This window comes from Tursiops truncatus, chromosome 13 (assembly GCF_011762595.2).
Source record: "Tursiops truncatus isolate mTurTru1 chromosome 13, mTurTru1.mat.Y, whole genome shotgun sequence".
In the NCBI taxonomy this organism is placed as follows: domain Eukaryota; kingdom Metazoa; phylum Chordata; class Mammalia; order Artiodactyla; family Delphinidae; genus Tursiops; species Tursiops truncatus.
In genome coordinates this window covers 34,258,624-34,279,022 of record NC_047046.1, presented here as the reverse complement: position 1 = coordinate 34,279,022, position 20,399 = coordinate 34,258,624, and the positions used below count along the sequence as shown (strand labels likewise).

General features: G+C 46.2%; 1 protein-coding gene across 4 annotated transcripts; it reads left to right on the top strand.

The window, feature by feature from the left end:
• The first annotated feature begins 2,874 nt into the window (after window positions 1-2,874).
• Window positions 2,875-12,422, top strand: TGIF1 (TGFB induced factor homeobox 1). Of its 4 annotated transcripts, XM_073790554.1 has the most exons (5): window positions 2,875-3,023; window positions 4,400-4,611; window positions 4,863-5,047; window positions 10,406-10,632; window positions 11,431-12,422. In XM_073790554.1, the coding sequence occupies exons 3-5, from the start codon at window positions 5,032-5,034 to the stop codon at window positions 12,004-12,006; spliced, it is 819 nt and encodes a 272-aa protein (XP_073646655.1). In that variant the 5' UTR covers window positions 2,875-3,023; window positions 4,400-4,611; window positions 4,863-5,031; the 3' UTR covers window positions 12,007-12,422. The 4 variants fall into 4 exon arrangements, with proteins under 4 accessions (XP_073646655.1, XP_073646656.1, XP_019776354.2 ...); XM_019920795.3 differs by lacking the exon at window positions 2,875-3,023 and having other exon boundaries at window positions 3,790-4,562; XM_019920797.3 differs by lacking the exon at window positions 2,875-3,023 and having other exon boundaries at window positions 3,790-4,611.
• The last annotated feature ends 7,977 nt before the right edge of the window (window positions 12,423-20,399 follow it).

The following is a 20,399-nucleotide window of genomic DNA, read 5'->3' as shown; positions in this document are numbered from 1 at the left end:
CCCCCATGCCTCAGGGCAAGTAAGCCCTCATGCCGCAACTACAGAGCCCGCGCACCACAACTAGAGAGAAGCCTGCGCGCCACAGTGAACAGCCCACCCACAGCAACTAAGAGCCCGCGCAGCCAAAAAAAAAAAAAAAATTGTAGGGCTATGGAAGAAAAGAAAGGGTTGAGCGAGACCTGTGGTTCTCTACCAGAGGTGTCCCCCACCCCAATTTCTGTCCCCTCTGGAGGACATTGGTAATGTCTGGAGATGTTTGTCACAACTTGGGGGGAGGGTGTTACCAGCCGGTATTGGTTAGCCGCCAGGGGTGCTGGTAAACATCCTACAATGCACAGGACAGCCCCCTACAACCGAGAATTATGCAGCCCCAAACAGGACTGCGGTTGAGAACCCCTGAGCTAGATGGTGGCAGCGAAGGTGACTACATTTAGGTCAAGTGGTCACAGAAGACTCTTCTGAGAAGATATTTAGGCCAAATTCTGACTGGTGAGAAAAAGCCCGATGGGCAGCAAATGCTATGGGGCCATCCCAGGCAGAGGGGACTTGAAAACAACAAATAACAATGAAAACCCCCTTACATTTGAGTGTAACATGCATATGCGCATATGGAGAGCGAAGGGGTCAATTAAGAGGCCTTTCCTATTTCACTATGTATACTTCTTTCTTGCTTGGATTTTTGAGAACAGTCTTCCCTCCACCCCACCCCGCCCCTTTTTTTGTAATTAAAAAATGAGGAAAGAAGAAAAGCACAAAAAGCAGGCAGGTTGGAAGACAGCCTCTGGTAAAACTCCAGGTAGATTTCAGAGAAGAGACAGGTTTTAGAGCAACCTCCATGTGCTCAGGTGGCCCTGGTGTTGTAATCTGTGGTCAGTCTCTGCCCTATACTGCCTTCCACATCCACCAGACCCTCCACAGATGCTGCGAGAACACTTGATTTTCAGTCAGGTAATTTACGTCCAGTACTTGGTTTTATACCTTTTAGCTTTGTTATATTTGGATGTGTTATCTTCACTTTAGGAAAAAAATAATAACCTAGCTTACTCGTTTGAGTATTAAATGAGGTCATTTAAATTGTTTCGTAAACTGTAAAACACAGTACAGATCATGATGTTGAGAATAGAGAGGTTAGAGGCTGTGCTCAACCATTATCTTTCTGCTTTGTCCTGTTGGGTTCAAATCCCCTCTAGGGAAAGAAAAACGAGGCCTGTGCTGCAGAGGGAAAAAAGGGCTGGGAAGGGAAATGCAGGCCAGGAGAAAAGTGATTACAAACAAAAGTAGTAGCACAAGTTACATTATTCATGTAACTAAGGGGAGGAGAGTCATGCTGATGGGACAGATAAAATCACCACAAGATGGTTGTAGCCCAGCCCCAGGCCCTTGAAAAGACAATGGTTGGCTTCTCCTTAAGCAGCCTAGGACCCTCTGACCTGAGATGTCAAGAGATGATTATAGAACCCTTGTGCAGTGCTTGGAGCCCCGCAGTCTGCATATTTTATAAAAATATCTGTTCCCCAGAGAGGAGAAGCAAAAGGGATCCAGTGACTGTGAGTCATCATTCCTCGGTGTAAGACAGTGCCACGTGGAATCAGGCTTTATCAGCGGTCACTGAGATGAAGGAAATAAATAGTCTTCAATCACTTGATGGACCACGTATCAAAATAATAACTGCAAGTATTGATACACTTTTCTGGCTTATGTGCCTTTCCAAGTTTCTTTTTGAGTTTTTGCTTTAGAAGGGTTTGCAGCTGTGAAAAGTAACTTAACTCTGTGTCTTTTCTTGGCCTTGAGGCAGCCTGGGAAGATAAGACACCAAATGGAACTGTGTGCCTGGAGGGAAAAAATAATGGTGTAAAACGATGATCGAGTACCAAACACTTTCTCACTTTTCATTCATGCAATTTTCCAATATAATTAACATCCACATGAATTCGGCAAATAATACATAGTAAATGTGAATCCACATTTCTTCCCCCCAAGCACCGGGAAGAATCTTAAAGGACACTGGATCAGTTTCAGCGAGAGGCCCTACCTGGGATATTTCGGGACTCACAGAGCCAGAACTGAAACTTGTTTTTCCACCTTGAGAAAAGCAAATAAACAAAAATATCCTAAGCAACCGCTGGTTTTTCAAGCCCACTCTTTCGGGTTGTTTTCCTGGCCTGTGTTACGCAGACTCCAGGCACTTTCTTCCCAGAATGCACCAACAATCCAAAGCTTGCAACAAGTTTGGGACGGGCCTTGAGGATGTGGGAGGGAGGACATCGACCCGGGGCAGGGGGCCCGTGTTCCTCTCGGGAGCATCTCGCCAGCTTTAATAGCTGCTTCGGTGTGATTCGCTCGAGCCAAAGGTGAGCATTGCCCGGACCAAGCCGGACCTCCAGCGAGAGAGTTGAAAGTTAGACTTTCTCCTCCTGGCCATTTGAAAAGAGGCTTTTAATTCTCGGCGCCCCTTCCCCGGTAAAGTTTGTTTTCTAGCTATAAACTCCCTGCAACCCTCGGTTTCCATCTCGGCTGCTTGAGAATCGCAATAATCAGCCAAGTTCACTTAGACGAAGGAAAAGATACTTTTGTGTACATAATGAGAGCCACCGCGTGGCCGCGGAGAACCACGCGGAAGAAGGAAACAGTTTTGTCTCGCGCTGGTGCAAACGGCCCAGGGGGAGGGTTAAGCCGACCCGAAGGCGGGTTTCGTGGACCGGCTTCGAAAGAGGCCGAGGCAGCCGAAGCGGCTTTCGAAGTTAGCAAACAAAGCGTCTCCCCAGTAACCGGCTCCAGACGAGGCTCCTGCCACCCCGACCGCTGAGGCGCAGCGCCGGCGGTCCGGCTCCTCCTCCTGCGTCCCTCCTCCCCCTTCTCCCGGTCCCCAACGGATGTGAGCCACCAATCCCAGCAACAAACAACCCTTCAAACGCGGGAGCTGAGCGGCCCTCTAACGGGCCCCTCCCCGCCCCACATCTGTCCTGCGCGCGGGCGCAGCCGCTGATTCATCTGCCGCCAGGCCGGGAAGGAACTGCGCTCCGGCAAGTTACAGGGGAGCCCCTCCAGGCTGGTGGTTTACCCCAGGACCATGTTCCCCCCTTGGTCGTTTTAGATGTGTGTTCTCTTAGGTGCCGAGCAGTCGGCACACCACAGGAAAAAAATAATCGTAAGGTCGTTCCCTTCTTAGACTGACGCTGTTTTCCTTGTTTATCCATTTTAAGCCCTGTAATTGGAAAAAACCACCCAAGCTTTGTAAACTCTGGCCTTATTCACTCTCGGGGCGGGGGTGTCTTTTTTGGGGGAGGGTGAGTATGTGGGCGGCTGGCTTTAATTTTCAGTGTAATCCTAAAACAGAGGCTCCAAAATCTAGTTAGTCATCGTTTGGCTGCCTTATTCCTCCTTGGGTTGAACCTTATTTCCACGGAGCTTCTGCCGGGTTCTTCACAGAGATTACAAAACAAAAACAGCACAGAGCAGAAACTGGAGGCTGACTCGGGAGCTGACGTCTCTCTCTATCAGGCTAAATTATTTACGTTTGGGTTTTTTTTTTTGTTTAAGTGATGGGGAAAGTCTTAGTGTGGCATGTGACAGTTCATTTACTTCAAAACGACGAAGGGGACAAACGCGAAAAGGAGAGGAGAGAAGTCTTTTTAAAGGGTAATTTCATCTAGGAACTCCTACTGGAGTCCTCCTCTCAACCAAATTAAAGCAACAGGAACATGTATTTACTTAATGGTTAGTTTCTGTTTGAAGTACCGGGGGTGGGGGGGTGGGGAGAAAAGGGTCCCCTAGCAGGATATAAGTCCTAAAAGTAGACTCTGTTTACCGAAACAGATGAGCGCCCCCGGGGGTGGTAGCCCCCTTCCCATAAAGGCGGCACAGCTGCCCGGGTCCGGGGGTGCGGATGTCAGGCCGAGTCTAGGCGGGGCGGGCGCGCGTCCGGGCCGTCCCCAGGCAGAGACTTTTAAAGAGCATGTGAGCATGACAAGTGTCTGTCCGCAACATGTTAGATTTCGAAACTGCCTTGCAATCCAGTCCGAAACTCGCAGCTTTAGCCGGGGGGAACAGACTTTCACCCGGGGTGTCTGTGCCTCATCCTCCCCCCCCCCGCCCCCCACTGTTGCTGTGGAGGAAGAGCCCCCGGAGGAGAAGGGTGCGCCGCGCCGCGCCCGCGTGTCAATGGCAGCCGCGCATTCTGGAAGAAGTTGGTTCTTGTCCCGAATACTTTTCCTACGGAGCCCCGCCCCTTGAACCAGCAGCCGCTGTCTTCTCCTGCTGCCAGAGCAGGGACTGTGGAGTTGGGGCAGCTGTCAAAAACGAAAGGGGAGCCTTTTCTTCCCTGGGGTGGAGGAGGGGGAGGAGGAGACGGCCTCTTTTCCATCTGTTGCAATTTCCTAACCAAACGCACCCTCGCCAGGCCCGGGAAGAAAGGCCTAAAGTAGAAACTCGGGGCGCTCGGCTGGTGTCGCCGCCGCCGAGCCGGGGATGCAGGCGGCGTGCGCGCAGTGGGGAGCAGCGATCGCGTTTCTGGGCTCGGCCGCCCCCACGAGGAACGGGTGACAGCGGCCCGGGGACGCGGGGTGAGGCGGCGCGGCCGCGGCGCTCGGTGCCGTCCTCCGCGGCTGGAAGGTGCGGGGGAGGGGCGGAGGAGCGGCGGGGCGGGCGGGGGACGGGGCGGGCGGCTGGGGGCGGAGGCAGGACCTCCTGTACCTTCCCTCCTCGCCTCGCTCACTCTGACAGCGCCGAGGTGCGCCGAGCAGGAGCGGGGAACAAAGGAGCGGAGTGGGGAGGGGAACGAGTTGGGCGAGGGGGAGCCCCCGGCCGGCTGCCAGAAGATTCCGGCAGGAGGAAGCCCAAGTGTCACTTGAATTTCACCCAAGGAGCGGGAGCCTGGGATCCGAGCGCCTTGTTTAGCAATAACGGCTGGAGCGCGTCCTACAAGTTACGGGAGAGTCGGCCGGGAAGGAGGACAATCACTCGGCCCCTTCGCCCTCACTCCTAGCCCCTGGAGACCCCAGCGTCGCCTCGCGCTGGAAGGGGAGCTCCAGAATGAAAAGCAAGAAAGGTAAGGCTCGCGGGCTGCGCGCGCCGTGGACGCGAGTCCCAGGGAAACGTGCTCGAGGGGCGGCGCTGGGTTTGGGGCGAGAGTGACTTGGTGGACTTTTCCGCCCCGGGGCTCGCAGGCCCGAGCGGCGGCCGTTCTCTTTGTTGAGGCTGCGTCTGAAATGGCAGTTGTTGTTTCCTTCTTAGACACAACACCGAGGGGCTGTTGTGGGGAGACGGGCCTCTCCACGCTGCTGGCACGTTGTCAAGAAACACGCTCGCCGCCTTGTTTGTGCGCCTCCAAGTTTCATTGTCTCCGCAGACACCCCACGCTCGCCGCGTGGCTTCTTGCTCTTTCTCGCGGGCGGGGGAGTGGGGTCCGGGTCGGGGGCACCCCTGCCCCGCTTTTCCCCGTTGGGACCCTGGGCGGCCCGGCCGGCGGAGCCGCGGCGCCTTTGTCTCAAAGTTGGGCTCCAGGGTCCCCGCTCACTCCCGGCTGGGCCGGGCACGTCTTCTCCAGGGATGGGGCGTTTACACCATCAGAGGAAGGCGACTCTGGACCCCAGGTCGCCCCCGGGTGTCGGTCCCTTTGGAAAGCTAGACTTTTCAGAATTCCCAGCCTCTACAAGTTTTCCCACGATGTATCTGGGGCAAGAGGAAGAGTTAGGACTGCGGGCAAGCGGCGTGCAGTCAGAATGAGTTCAAGTGTGACATGCAAAGAGTGAGTCTGTCATTGTTTCCACGAAGCGTTCTGGAAGCTTTATAGCTAAAACTTGCCGTCAGTCTGGTTTAAAAACAAAATACACAGAAAGAAAAAGGGAAAAAAAAGACACCACCACAAAAGGTCAAAGAATTTTAACTCCCTTTTGAAGTTAACTTTTCAGTCCCTAGCAGGGAGGTACCCCCGAATGTTCCGTCGTGGGCCGGAGTTGGCTTTTCTGTTGTGATTTATGTTGAGTGGTTCAAAACAGAAGTTAATCGCTCGGGGAAGCCAGCGCGGGCGGGGTGGGGGGAGGGGTGGCTACTGCGCATGCCCAGCTGCGGCCAGAGTTTCTCCAGCTCCACATTCTTTCAGACTCATACGGTTAGAACAGACTCCCGTTAGAGTGGGGCAGCCTCGAAGCCGAGAGGGTTCCCTCGGCCACATTTTCACCTTGGATTTCTGTTCGTTTGATCCTGGGCTGGTGCCTTTGAAACACGCGGAGCTCCCCACGTCCCGCTTTGCGGGCGGGAGTCAAACTAAACGTCCACCCCGGGGCCTTGGTAGTTGTAGTGGAACTAACTCCCCGCGCGTCCTCTCCCCGGGGACCCTGAAGGGCGAGAGCGGGGGCTCAGAGGTTTGGACGTTTAACTGGGCTCGGCGAGAAAAGGCGCGCGGGGAGCGCCCGGGGGCGCCCAGGGAGACCAGGTCAACTCGTGGAAGGCTGACAGGTCCAGATCGTCCCTGGGAGGCGTTCTCTCCCTTCTGGTGAACTGATTGGGACAAGTTGGGTTGTTTTTGACGGGTGCGTCTTGTGATCCGTGAGCAGAGCGGAGCTGGGCTTGCGCCGGGGCGGGTTCCCCCCATTGTTCGGGCTCTGGCGGGGAAGGCTGTGATGATCCTCCCCGACCACCCGTAAGGCTCTGGGGTTCCCCCCTCCCCGCTATTGTGCCGGTGCCCCCCCCCCCGTCCTTCCCGGCACCCCTCTCTCGGCGCCCTCCCCCCAGCCCAGCCAGGGGACGGGGCAGGAACCCGCCGGTCCCTGGGGAATCTTCGGGGCGCGCTGCCCCGGGGCGCGAGGTACTGCTACCGCGCCGACTCATGGAAACAATGAAAGGTGACGTGTTGGAGGGGAAACTTCGCGACTGGTTCGGAGCCCTTGCGGGGGAGCGGAGACTGCCGAGGTTGCCCGGATTTCTTTCCCTTTTTAGGTTTTCCTGGCAAATCCTTTGCGGGTGGGCAGGCCCCTGAGGAGGTTGAGATTCACGGCCCCGTTTTCAGTTTCTTGTAATCTGAAACTCCAAGGCCTGGGTTTGCTCTCACTCGTGCGGTCGGAGGGGCGACTTCAGCGGGGGCCGAGGAGTTGGCGGAACAAAAGCTCCCGGGCCGGCCGGGCCGGGCTCCTCCCTCGGCGAGTCCCTCTAGGTCCTGCCCGCCCTCGCCCCGGCCTCCAGCCACCTGGGGGCCCCGCGCCCAGTGGCCTCCGCTAGGGCTCCGGAAGAGATCTGGCTCGCCGAGTTGGACTGTCCGTTTTATAAAAGTCAGTGAAAATCTTTTCAAGTTTTGTTGAAAACAAAAGCACTTAAAAACTCAATCGCGGAGCCGGGGATTTGGTAAGACTGCTTTGTGACAATAGTGTCTCGTCTTAGAAAACTGAGAATGCCCAAAAGATCTCCCCAAAAGATTTTCAAACAAGCAAGCAGATTCGTTGAGGAAAACCCCCTAAGTCTCTTTGCTCCCGGTTTCTGACGATGTGGGGTTCTTGCTTCAGACTTCTGCGGCTGGGTTCATCCTAGCGCTCCTTGGATTTGGTGCCTGGGGGGGTTAAGTACGTTTCCCGTCGCTTCTCCTGAGATGTTCTGATCAGGAAACCTGTTAGGTTAGGTTTGCTTTTTCCTATTTGTACCCTTAAGCGTCGCCTTCGGTTATTGTTATTCCCAGATCTTTTTCTAGTCCAGATTTTTTTTTTTTAAGAGTCCAACTTCACAACCATTGTCTCTCTGCCCCCCCGGGCTCTGCCCCTCCCCCTGTTACTACTCAGGAAAAAAAAAATGCTTTTTAGCGCTGTGGGATTCATAGAGCATCTTGTGGCTTTCTAAACAAATTTCCTTGTATGTGGATGGAGTAAAAGAGGCTTGTGATCCCCCCGCACCGCCCCCCCCGCCCCCGACCACCACATTTTTTAAAGTGTGAGCAGAGTAAAACGTTTGGAAACAAGTCGTAACCGGGAAAGTGTTCCAAAGCTCTGTTACAATAGGAAATGAGTAACTTGGAAAAGTCTTTTTGTTTTTCCAAGTTGAGCCACAATCCGGAGGGAGAGTTTTAATGAAAACAGTCCTGACAGCAGCAAACGTGGTTTGCTGTAGTGAAATATCAGCTGGCACAGCCGAGGAATTGAAGTCTTAACTTCCTGTTCCGTCAGCTTTTGTGCACATATTGGAAATATTTGTTAAGAGGTCCGGAGGCCTGGCCGCTCTTTTATTTAAATGAACTGAGAACAGAGTAAAGTCGCTGCAGTTTGGTGTTGCTTAACTGAAACCTGCTTTTGTGTCACTAGCCTGTTTTGAAAGATCAGGCTTCTTGTCAAACTAAGTGAGCAGATCAAAGGGACAGGCTTTAGGGGTTTTTTGTTTGTTTCAAACTATTTGTGATTGTCAATTTACAGTTGGGAATTCACTGTTCAGTGAGCAGACTTTCACACTGTTTCTAAAACGTTAAAAAGGGGAGGTGGGGTTAATAGCCTAGAGAAGTTCTGACTTTTCAGACTTTTTGAAGAGTTTAAACAAATTGCTTTATTCACATTTGCTTTAGTCATTCAGTTACTTGACACGTTTTTAAAAGTTAAGATTTCTTTATCAGAGCAAATGTAAAACAGGAACATTTATAATTTCTTAAGGTTTTTTTGTTAATAGTTCTTCACCCAAGTTTCAACACCGGTTTTAAAAGTTTCTCATCTTCTCAACAGTGAAAGCACTTTCAGTCTTAAATGTGCCTCCTTTTTTTTCTTTCTTTTTAAGCAGTTTAATGAAATCTGGGTTGAAAAACATCAGATATGCAGCTGCTGTTAAAATTTAGGGTTGCTGGGCCTTTTACTGATGGCTGTTTGTTAATTAAGCCTTGAGCCAAAGTGAATTTGCAAGATCATCCTACTCTTTTGTTAGAACTTGCTTTACTTTGTCTTTGGAAGGTTCTGCCTTTTCTGCGGACACTCCCTCCAGCACCTTCTGCCCCCTGCAGTCCAAAACTGAAAATGTGTCACCAAGAAGAGTTAGACTCAATTAACTGATGAGCTAGCTCATCAGCAAATCTTGAATGAGTAGCTTTTTGAGTTTCACTGTGTTAAAATGCTTTGAAAGGATGGGGTTTGGGAAAAGTTCCTTTAAGATACATTGAATGGTTTATCACTCTGAGGAATATTCTGTTTTTATTTCCTAACAAGGTAAACCACTTGAGCTTGCGTCAACAAAGTTAAGAGTGCCTACCTTTAAATGTCATGCTACCTTAATTTCCTTTATATAGAAATACTGGTTTTTCAAGCATACTATCGTTTGTAATTTATTTATGTTTTTAAAATTCTTAATTGTCTTCAAAAATGAGAATATACGTCTTCAGTCAGAGTAGCCTTTTGTAGTTTTGAAACGGGGAAGGGTTAAAGTTCAAAATTATCTTTAAATGTCAAAAGGGCCAAGTCTGAATTTTTGTAGAACCCAGTCTATGTGTGATTTAAATATTCTCTATGGGTGTGACTTTTTAAAAATTTCTGGTAGGATTAAAGCGCTTGTAAACAAAAGAGTTTCCTCTGGGGGTTGCATATTCAGTTTTCTTTGTCATGTAACGATTTAAAGCTGATCTCTGCTTATTGATATGTAGTATCCTGGGTTCGGATTAAACTGGCAGTTGAAATTTACGGAAGTTTTAAAGTTTATTCACTACTAGGCATCTTTTGACCCCTTACATTAAGTACTAAAAATAGAATAGTTTTATGCAGTGAAATTTAAAACTTCAGTGGTTGTTTGCATTTAGTAAAAAGTGACTGGTACTGTCCATTAAAAGTAGGTGTCTAGTTTTGAATAAATGGGGGTAGCAATGAAAAGGAAAAGAAGAGGAATTGGCAGAAAATTCTGCCATGCATTTTATCTTTAGACTACTAACTGGGTTACAAGTGTAATTTTCTTGGCTTGTATCAGTGGAAAAAAATCTTCCTTTTTATTTCAAAACCTTCAGCGGAAGAGGGAGGAAGAACAGTGTTTCAAAGGTATATTAGTTGGATTGTTTTTCCTAGTTAGCAATGACCTCACGGAGAAGGTTGTCAGACACATCCCGTCTGCTTATGACACCTTTCCTGTTTCACACGTGGCAAGCTATTCGCTTTAGGTGCAGCTGTGTCTCACTTGCTGGATTAGACACTTCTGAGCACCATTGAAAAGGAATGTGAGATGTTGAATCCTATAGGAAAATGGGTACGAAAGGGAATCTGCCGGTGGGCTGGGAATCTAGAATATGCTGCCAGTCGAATTACTCTTGAGATTTCGCATGAGCTCTGGTGTTTCAGGACGGAAAACACCCGTTCTTCGCTTGTTTGGCTCTCGAGAGTTGAGAAAACACAGTTGTGCTGAGTGGTCAAAAGAGGTGAGCTTTGCTGATAACACTGGCTGACGGCTGGCCTCTGTCCTCTCGTAGGTGTTGTTGCCGCGTCTGGCAGTGAGACCGAGGATGATGACAGCATGGACAGCCCCCTGGACCTCTCCTCTTCTGCTGGCTCAGGCAAGAGAAGACGGAGGGGCAACCTGCCCAAGGAATCCGTTCAGATTCTCCGCGATTGGCTGTATGAACACCGATACAATGCCTACCCCTCAGAGCAAGAAAAAGCATTACTGTCCCAACAAACACACCTCTCTACACTACAGGTAAGGGAAAGGAACACCAGCTGTATGCCCGGGGGGTGTGGTGGGTTTTTTCCCCAAAGTCGCTTTATAGCATTCCTGTATAGCAAGTCATTAAGTGCCTCCCCACTCAAAAAAAGGGGCGGGGGCATATCTTTTTCTTGTAAACTTTTTATAGTGCTAACAGCTAATAACTGGCTATGTAGAGAAACAGAAACACTTGACAGTCATCTGTCAAATAGCATTTCCTTTAATGCCTAAAAGAGCCTTCCTTTATGCAACAAACATAAGAAGGAGGTTAAATCTTACTCTATTGCCCAGGAAACTGGTTTGATATTTAAACAAGTTCAGACTTCAGTGAGGTAATTCATGTTCTGTCTGTTGACATAGTCATTTGAACTGGGAAAAATCAGTAACTGGGAGGAGTGGCTCTTTTCATCCAGGAAAGGTTTTCCTGTAGTTGATTAACTTAAATGCTGGGGCGGTAGATAACAGGTTAATATGGGGAGAGTTAAAAGGTAAAATTCCCTCTCTAAAATCATTTTCAGGCGTTTGAGAATGTATACCTTTCTTTTCCTTCCTCCTGAAAAGGTTTAAGGATGACGAGAGACCAAAAAGGGGATTTGTATTAGAAAAAGAGGAGGTTTATGACAGGAAACACCTCTCTTTTCTTGGCCGGGCTCAACTACCTCTAAATAACTTTGAAGGTCCCGCTAAGCCTTTTCATGCCTCCTTTAATGCAAAGAGAGAGAGCAGTAAGGCGCCCCCAAGAAGGCTCTCGGGCGTGTTGGCGGAGTCTAAAACATCCCCGTATGATTTCAGGTCTGTAACTGGTTTATCAACGCCCGGCGCAGGCTCCTCCCCGACATGCTGAGAAAGGATGGCAAAGATCCAAATCAGTTCACAATTTCCCGCCGAGGGGCCAAGATATCTGAAGCCAGCTCTGTGGAGTCAGCAACAGGCATCAAAAACTTCATGCCGGCTCTAGAGGAGAGCCCTTTTCACTCCTGTACAGCTGGACCCAACCCAGCCCTAGGGAGGCCACTGTCTCCTAAGCCGTCATCCCCAGGATCCATTTTGGCTCGTCCCTCGGTTATCTGTCATACCACTGTGACTGCATTGAAAGATGTGCCTTTCTCTCTCTGCCAGTCAGTTGGTGTGGGACAAAACACAGATATACAGCAGATGGCAGCCAGCAGCTTCACAGACACCTCCCTCATGTACCCAGAGGACACGTGTAAATCTGGACCAAGCGCACACACACAGAGTGGTCTCTTCAACACTCCTCCCCCTACTCCACCGGACCTCAACCAAGATTTTAGTGGATTTCAGCTTCTGGTAGATGTTGCACTCAAACGGGCTGCAGAAATGGAGCTTCAGGCAAAACTTATGGCTTAACCCCTTTTTTCAAGCAAAACAGTTCTCAGAAATGTTATGATTGCTGGGATGATGGCAAGAGGTGAATTGCATTATTTTATATATTTTTTTATTAATATTTGCACATGGGATTGCTAAAATGAAGCTTCCTGTTACTGAGATGTTGTCAATGGAATACAGTCATTCCAAGAACTATAAACTCAAAGCTACTGTAGAAACAAAGGGTTTTCTTTTTTAAATGTTTCTTGGTAGATTATTCATAATGTGAGGTGGTTCCCAAGATTATGTGATTTTTTTTTCCCCTCCCCTTTTTTTTGTTGGTGTCTTTTTCAGACTGTGCAATACTTAGAGAACCTATAGCATCTTCTCATTCCCATGTGGAACAGGATGCCCACATACTGTCTAATTAATAAATTTTCAATTTTTTTTCAAACAAGTATGAATCTAGTTGATTGATGCATTTTTTTCATGACGTAATAAAGTATTTTCTTTAAAAAGTACTGTAATGCAGAGTATTTTGTTGAGGGAGGCATCTCTTAAAAATGAGTAGGAATATAGCACCCCAATGAGCAGGAAGTTGGGGGTAGGGTGGAGTGTGAGTTAGGGGGGTGTCACCAGCTCTTTGAAGAACTGTGGACAAGCCAGGCTGTATAAACAGGATGTGTGATAATTTACTCTTGATAGGAGGCATAGCAGGCCCTTAAATCTTTACTTAAAACTGCAAGTTGGAATGAATCGTTTCCATGGGTGTTTAGCTAACCACTGAATCCCTTGGTGACCTAGTCTGCGTATTTTAAGACACGACCCACGTTGAAAAGGAAGATCTCAAAGCACCTGATCGTGGCTCAAGTTTTCAGAAGTAAACAGCAACCCAAGCAGTTCTTAGTATTGCCTCCTGCATGTTACCGTCTAAAATAATTTTTGTTCAGTGGTCCAGTCAGGTAAGGCCTCTTTACATTTAAAAGCATCTTTGAAAACATGGTCTAAAGTGGTGAAAGCAGTGGGGTTCTGTCTCCCGTGGGACTGTTAGTTTATTAGGTTTCTTTCCTAAGGTCACGGTTTGTGAAAAGCGGTACCATACACAAGTGGAGTTTGTTGGGATAGGCAGTTCTTTATGAAGCCAGGATGGCTAGAAGGGAATTGGTGGTGTTCCTTTCACTTGAGCAGGTTTGTCACATGCCACAAAACCATTCTTTGTAGTCATGCTTAGTATGAGGTTTCTTTGTTATTATAGTCATGTTCTTTCCAGCCCTGCCCCAGCTATGAATTGTCTAAGTTTGAGGGAGCATTAGAGCTTCAGTATTGTTTAAAGAATGTAGGAAAACTCTTCCAAACTTAAGCTTGTCTAGTTTTGAAATTCTGTTTAGAAGGTGCCTACTGTAGAAAGAGCTAAACTCAAAGACTTCTCTAAGTGGAAGAGAAAAACTGATGAGGACAACCAGGAGTGGGAAGAAAAAACAAGGGAGGAGAAGGTGGTGCCTCTAGCCTGTGAGGGGGGCGGCTTTGAAGGGCTCATCAGCCTCCAGTGGGCTAGCCCCACCTCAGAGTTGCAGAAATAGACAAAACCAAAAAGGAAATAATGTACATAAAAGGAGCAACGTAAACAAATAAGAATGAAAAATCAAAGGGGATTAAGAATCATTACCTGCTTTAATAGCTAGATCAAATGCTGAAATCCTTTGAGTACAGATAAGAGAGACCAGCAAATCCTGAAAGGCTTCCCTTGATAAGACATTTCATTAATCATACTGGGTGGGGGAGGGGAGAAAGCAGTCATGTGAGTGATTTAAAAGAAAAATAAATGTCAAGGGTCAAATGAAACCCAAACATTAAAAAAAAAGAATCACCCCAAATGGATCCAGGTTGATAAATAACTGGTGTGTAACAAATGTAATTGGAAAGGTACATGTAAAAAAGTGTTTATTCAAATTGGAGCCAAATAGAAATAACTGTTTGCTTAGTATTTGCATGAAATATCTTTTTTCATTTGTTTACTTTTAACTTGTGTTTTTAAAATTTTATTTATTTATTTTTGGCTGCATTGGGTCTTCATTGCTGCGCACGGGCTTTCTCTAGTTGTGGCAAGTGGGGGCTACTCTTTGTTGGGGCTTCTTACTGTGGTGGCTTCTCGTTGCACAGCATGGGCTCTAGGTGCGTGGGCTTCAGTAGTTGTGGCTCGCGGGCTCAGTAGTTGTGGCTCACAGGCTCTAGAGTGCAGGCTCAGTAGTTGTGGTGCACGGGCTTAGTTGCTCCATGGCATGTGGGATCTTCCTGGACCAAGGCTTGAACCTGTGTCCCCTGCACTGGCAGGTGGATTCTTAACCACTGTGCCACCAGGGAAGCCCTAACTTAATTTGTATTTAAAGTTCATCTCTTTAAGAATTTGTATTTAAAGTTCATCTCTTTAAGATAACATGTAGTTGGGTCATGCTTTTTTAACTGGCCTAACAATCTCTGCCTTATACTTGGTGTGTTTAGTTGGTTTATATTTAATATAACTACTGATATGTTTGGATTCAGTTTACCATTTGGATTTTTTCCTCCCTCTGTTCCTCTTTTCTTGCCTTTTTTGGGTTAGTTGAATATTTTAAATATTTTGTTGTGATTTTTCTATTGGCTTTCAAATTATATTGTTTTTTTATTTGTATTTTTGCGGTACACGGGCCTCCCACCGTTGTGGCCTCTCCCGTTGCGGAGCACAGGCTCCGGATGCACAGGCTCAATGGCCATGGCTCACAGGCCCAGCCACTCCGCGGCATGTGGGATCCTCCTGGACCAGGGCACGAACCCGTGTCCCCTGCATCAGCAGGTGGACTCTCAACCACTGCGCCACCAGGGAAGCCCTATATTGTTTTTAATGGTTGTTCTAGGGGATTACAGTATACATCTTTAATTTATCACAGTCAACTTAGAATTAATATTATACAACCTCATACAAAATATAGAAACTTGGAACAGTATGGTTCCATTTACTCTCTTCTTTTTTTGTTGTTTTTCATATATAATAGCTATACCTGATAAATCCAACAGTATAATGTTATAATTTTTGTTTGAAACAGGCATGTGTCTTTTTTAAAAATTAAGAGAAAAGAGAATGTATACAGGCATACATTGGAGATATTGTGGATTTGGTTCCAAACCACCACAATGAAGTGAATGTCACAAAGTGAGTCACACAAATTTTTTGGTTCCCAGTCCATATAGAAGTTATGTTTACATTATACTGTAGTCTATTAAACGTGCAATAAAAAATGTACATACCTTAATTTAAAAATCCTTTATTTGATAAAGAGTACTAACCATCATCTCAGCATTCAGCAAGTCATAATCTTTTTGCAATACTTAATAACATCAGAGATCACTGCGGGAATGCCCTGGCGGTCCAGTGGTTAGGACTCTGGGCTTTCACTGCCGAGGGTGTGGTTTCGATCCCTGGTTGGGGAACTAAGATCCCACAAGCCACACGGCGTGGCAAAAAAAAAGAAAACTCACTGATTACAGGTCACTGTAACAAATAGAATAAAAATGAAACGGTTTGAAATACGGCAAGAATTACCAAAATGTGGCACAGACATGAAGTGAACAAATGCTGTGGCACTAAATAGACTTGACACAGAGTTGCCACAAACCTTCAATTTGTAAAAAACAACACCTGCAAAGCACAATAAAGCAAAGTGCAATAAAACAAGGTATGCCTGTATATAGTCTTTTTTTAATATAAATTTATTTATTTATGGCTGCATTGAGTCTTCATTGCTGCACGTGAGCTTTCTCTAGTTGCGGTGAGTGGGCTACTCTTCATTGCTGTGTGCGGGCTTCTCATTGTGGTGGCCTCTCTTGTTGCAGGGCATGGGCTCTAGGCACATGGGCTTCAGTAGTTGTGGCACGTGGGCTCAGTAGTTGTGGCATGCAGGTTTAGTTGCTCCACAGCATGTGGGATCTTCCCAGACCAGGGCTCGAACACATGTCCCCTGCATTGGCAGGCAGATTCTTAACTCCTGTGCCACCAGGGAAATCCCTATAGTCTTTTATATTTGCTAAATATCTACCATTTCTGATGTTCTTCATTCCTTGTGAGTCTGAATGACACGTCATTTCTCTTCAGCTTGAATTTTCTTGAGAATTGTGGAGGCCTGCTGGTGACTAATCATCTATTTTTGTTCACTGAAAATGACTTTTATTTTACTTTCATCTTTGAAGGATAGTTTCACTGAAGATAGAATCCTGGGTTGTTTTTTTCCATCACTTGAAAGGCATTTATTGTCTGGCTTCCATTGTTTCTGAAGAGACATCAGTTGTCACTTGTATCATTGTTCTCTTGTATGTAATGTCTTTCTCTGGCTCTTTCATCTTTGTATTTCAGCAGTTTGGCTATGATGTGCCTAGGTATAATTGTAGTTTATCCTGCTTGGGGGTTTGTTGAGCTTGGATCTGTAAGTTTATGTTTTGTTTTTTTACCAAATTTGGGAAATATTGGCCATTATTTCTTCAAAAATTTTTTCTCTTTTCTCCTCTCCTTCTAGAACTCCAGTAGATCTCTAGAACTCCAGTACATTATCTGAGATTATCATGTTTTTCTTTCATCTTTTTTTAAAATAAATTATTTATTTTATTTATTTATTTTTGGCTGTGTTGGGTCTTTGTTGCTGCACACAGGCTTTCTCTAGTTGGGGTGAGCGGGGGCTACTCTTTGTTGTGATGCATGGGCTTCTCATTGAAGTGGCTTCTCTTGTTGCAGAGCACAGACTCGAGGTGCATGGGCTTCAGTAGTTGTGGCTTGCGGGCTCTAGAGCACAGTCTTAGTAGTTGTGGTGCACGGGCTTAGTGGCTCCGCAGCGTGTGGGATCTTCCTGGACCAGGGCTCGAACCCGTGTCCCCTGCACTGGCAGGTGGATTCTTAACCACTGTGCCACCAGGGAAGTCCCTTTTCTTTAATCTTGCTTCTCTCTAATCTTCAGATTGGATCGTTTGTATTAACTTTTAATTCACCAACTCTTCCACTGTCTCTAAAGTGCTGTTGAGGCCATCCAGTGAATTTTGATATCAGTTATTGTATTTGTCACATGCAGAATTCCCAATTAGTCCTTTTTTTAATCATTGCTATTTCTCTGCTGAGATTCCCCGTCAGTCTATTAAATAAGAGTATGTTTTCCTATAAGTTACTTAAAATAGCTTCCTTAAAGTTTTTGACTGCATTTTGCTTCAGTAGGAGTCACGTATTGATACTTTTTTCTTGTCTGATGATGTTTTACTATACAGTGGACATTATGGATGATACATTAATAAGGACTCTGGATTCTGCTACATTCCTCTGAAGAGTGTTAATTTTTGTTCTGCCAGCCAGTCATTTAGCTGGACTGAAACCTCAGTCTCCTTCTACCCCTGTAGTAGATAGTAGCTCAGATCTCTGATCAGTTCTTTAAGCTTCCAGCTGCTGCCTTTCAGTGGACTCACTGGGATTCAGAGTTTCAGGTGTGCTCCTTCCGCTGTTCCTTCCTTTCCAGGATTCCTCTGCTAACTTCATCTGCACTACCAACCCCAACTCGGTCCTTGATATCTCAAGCCATTAAGGCTGCAGCTCTCTGCCACCCTTAGTCTTCTGAAGAATGAGGTGTGCCCTCAGGTATCAAGGTGCAAACTTGCACGTCTTACCCCCTTGAAGTTCCCTTCTTCTGAAAGTGGATGACTGACCCTCTATTTTTTTTTTTTTTTTTTTTTTTTTTGCAGTACGTGGGCCCCTCACTGCTGTGGCCTCTCCCGTTGCGGAGCACAGGCTCCGGACGCGCAGGCTCAGCGGCCATGGCTCACGGGCCTAGCCGCTCCGCGGCATGTGGGATCTTCCCGGACCGGGGCATGAACGCGTGTCCCCTGCATCGGCAGGCGGACTCTCAACCGCTGCGCCACCAGGGGAGCCCGACCCTCTACTTTAAAACTCTGAATCAGGAGTTCTCAAACTTATCTACACATTGGAATCGCCTGGAAAGCTTTAAAAACAACTGTGGCTTGGATTTCGGAATTTTTTAAAGATCCCCTGGTGATTCTAATGCATGAACAAATTTGGGAACCACTGCCCTAAACTATTCTTTAGCCACTGTTTCTCTTCGTAAGTAGAACACTGGGAGTTGACAATTGATTCTCTTTGCAGACCTAGAAAAATTTGCTTTTGTAGTCTTTTGGGGCATTTGACAGTTTTTGTAAAAGAAATGCAATTTGCTGTAGAATTATCACCCAGGTCAGCTTAACCAATGAGAGTTTAATTTGGCACTGAGCTCATCCTATGGTATACCTATAGCCCATACAATATGTAAAACCAAGACACTAACAAATAGACCTAACACTGCAGGAAGGTAAACGTGGGTTTGGATCGAACCAAAAAATAAAGTTTATATCTGGAACCTGGCCAGAGAGTAAAAAGCAGTATTCAGAGATCAAGGTTTAAACAGTCTCAGTGAGAGGAGAATGTGGCAAGTCTTGACCTCTCACTAAAAACAGACTGCCATCTTAGATGGGTTTTATGATTCAGAGACTGGAAGCAGAAAATACTCAACAGGTACCTTGTGGCTGAAGAAAAGGAGTAACTTAAGGTTGACGGTCACAATAGGACAGCTGACAAGTAAGGGCAGCATGATAAAGCGATGGAGACCACAACGACAAGGATTTCACCAAATACCAAGGAAACAGTCTTGAATGAAATATTTTATAGACACCGGAGAACGTACAAACTCTGAAGCACTGAGTCAATGACTTACAAATGGAATCAAATCCCACGATAGGAATGTACTCAGACTTGCAGAGAACAGACATTTAAGTAACAGCATAGGGATAAGGAAAACGAAACAATAGAGGGGTTTTTCTAGAAGGTACATTGTTATCCTAAGAAGCCTTGCCAACTTGGTTTTCTTGTTTTTTTTTAATATTCCAAACTTGTCTTCATAAATAAATTACTGAAACTTGAACATGGTCACATTTGATTGGATCACTCAAATGTATGACCTTAGGACAAATTCAGCTTTTCTGTCTTGCCTCAAATTATTGCTAATATGTATATACTTAATACACTAAAGGCATGTATTTTAATATGAGGACTTTTAGAGAATGTAAATAGATTGAAATACAGTAAAAGATGGTCTTTTTAACTTTTAACCCTTTAAATAACATTTTATTACCTTTTGGCTTGTTACCTAACCTGATCACTAATGTTTTGTTACTTTAAAGTTCTTTCCAGGGAATTCCCTGGCGTTCCAGTGGTGAGGACTCTGTGCTCTCACTGCCAAGGGCCTGTGTTCAATCCCTGGTGGGGGAACGAAGATCCCACAAGCCGTGCTGTGTGGCAAAAAGATAATAAAAAAAGTAAAAAGTTATTTCCATTGATTTTTGTTTTGGAATTTGATTCATTCAGATGAGTCTGCGAAATGCCTATGTGTATATTTACGTTAGCTAACTTTTCCTCCAGCCTATTCGTACAGTCAGTCTCCCCAATCTGGAATATCACTTAACTTTAAATTCTCTCATCAACGGTCCTTCTAATTGTAACATGGTTTTCTGGTAGCATCTGTAAGTCCAGTACTGAAATAAAAAATGTTAGAGTGATTTGGAAAAGAAAAGCTATAATATTTATTGAAGATTTTATTATTTGTTATATTATTATGACAACCGTTCTTGAACACTTTGGGTGCATATCTCATTTACTCCTCACAACCCGGATGAGAGATGTTATTCCCATTGTGTAGCTGAGGAAACTGAGGCTCATCTGAGCTCGGCTTGTGTGTGGGTACCAGCCGGAATAGAGCCACGTTCCCTGCGAGATTCTGCAAGTTCACTTTCCACATACTATGCCTGAAATGAGACAACTTGGAACCATCCCACTTTCATCAGACTGTTCAGTAAAGATCTGATGGTCGCTTTGGCAGATGATCATATGCAAGTTTTCTCTTTCAAGTACCTCCACTTATTTTTCTGCTGTCAAACGCCCCCTTTCCTCCACCACTCCACTTCCTTTTGGCCACGTCTGCTTCTCAGGGAGACTTGCAGAATGTGACACGTCCTCCTGGTTTCCTAAACCTTATGATGAGCCAGGGCCTGAAATAATGAACTCTCCAAGGCCAAGAAATCTGTTTTGTAGTTTCTCTGTGCTAAGTCTTAACACTTAATCTACTATCCGGTGCATTTCATGTCCCTAAGTATTGGCTTTCTGAGCCTGAGACCTTGGCCTACTACCTTTTTTAGTATGTTTCTGTTTTTTATTTTGATGGAGAATTTTTAGACTTGTTCTAGTGGCTATAGTTACTCTGTGCTGCTCCTTTCAATTTCCTCTGTACAAAAAAAAAAAATGTCTTTTAAGCTCTATTTCCCCAAATAGAGATGAAGGGACTGCTCTGGGACAGAGGTACAGCTTCATCGAATAACACGCTAAG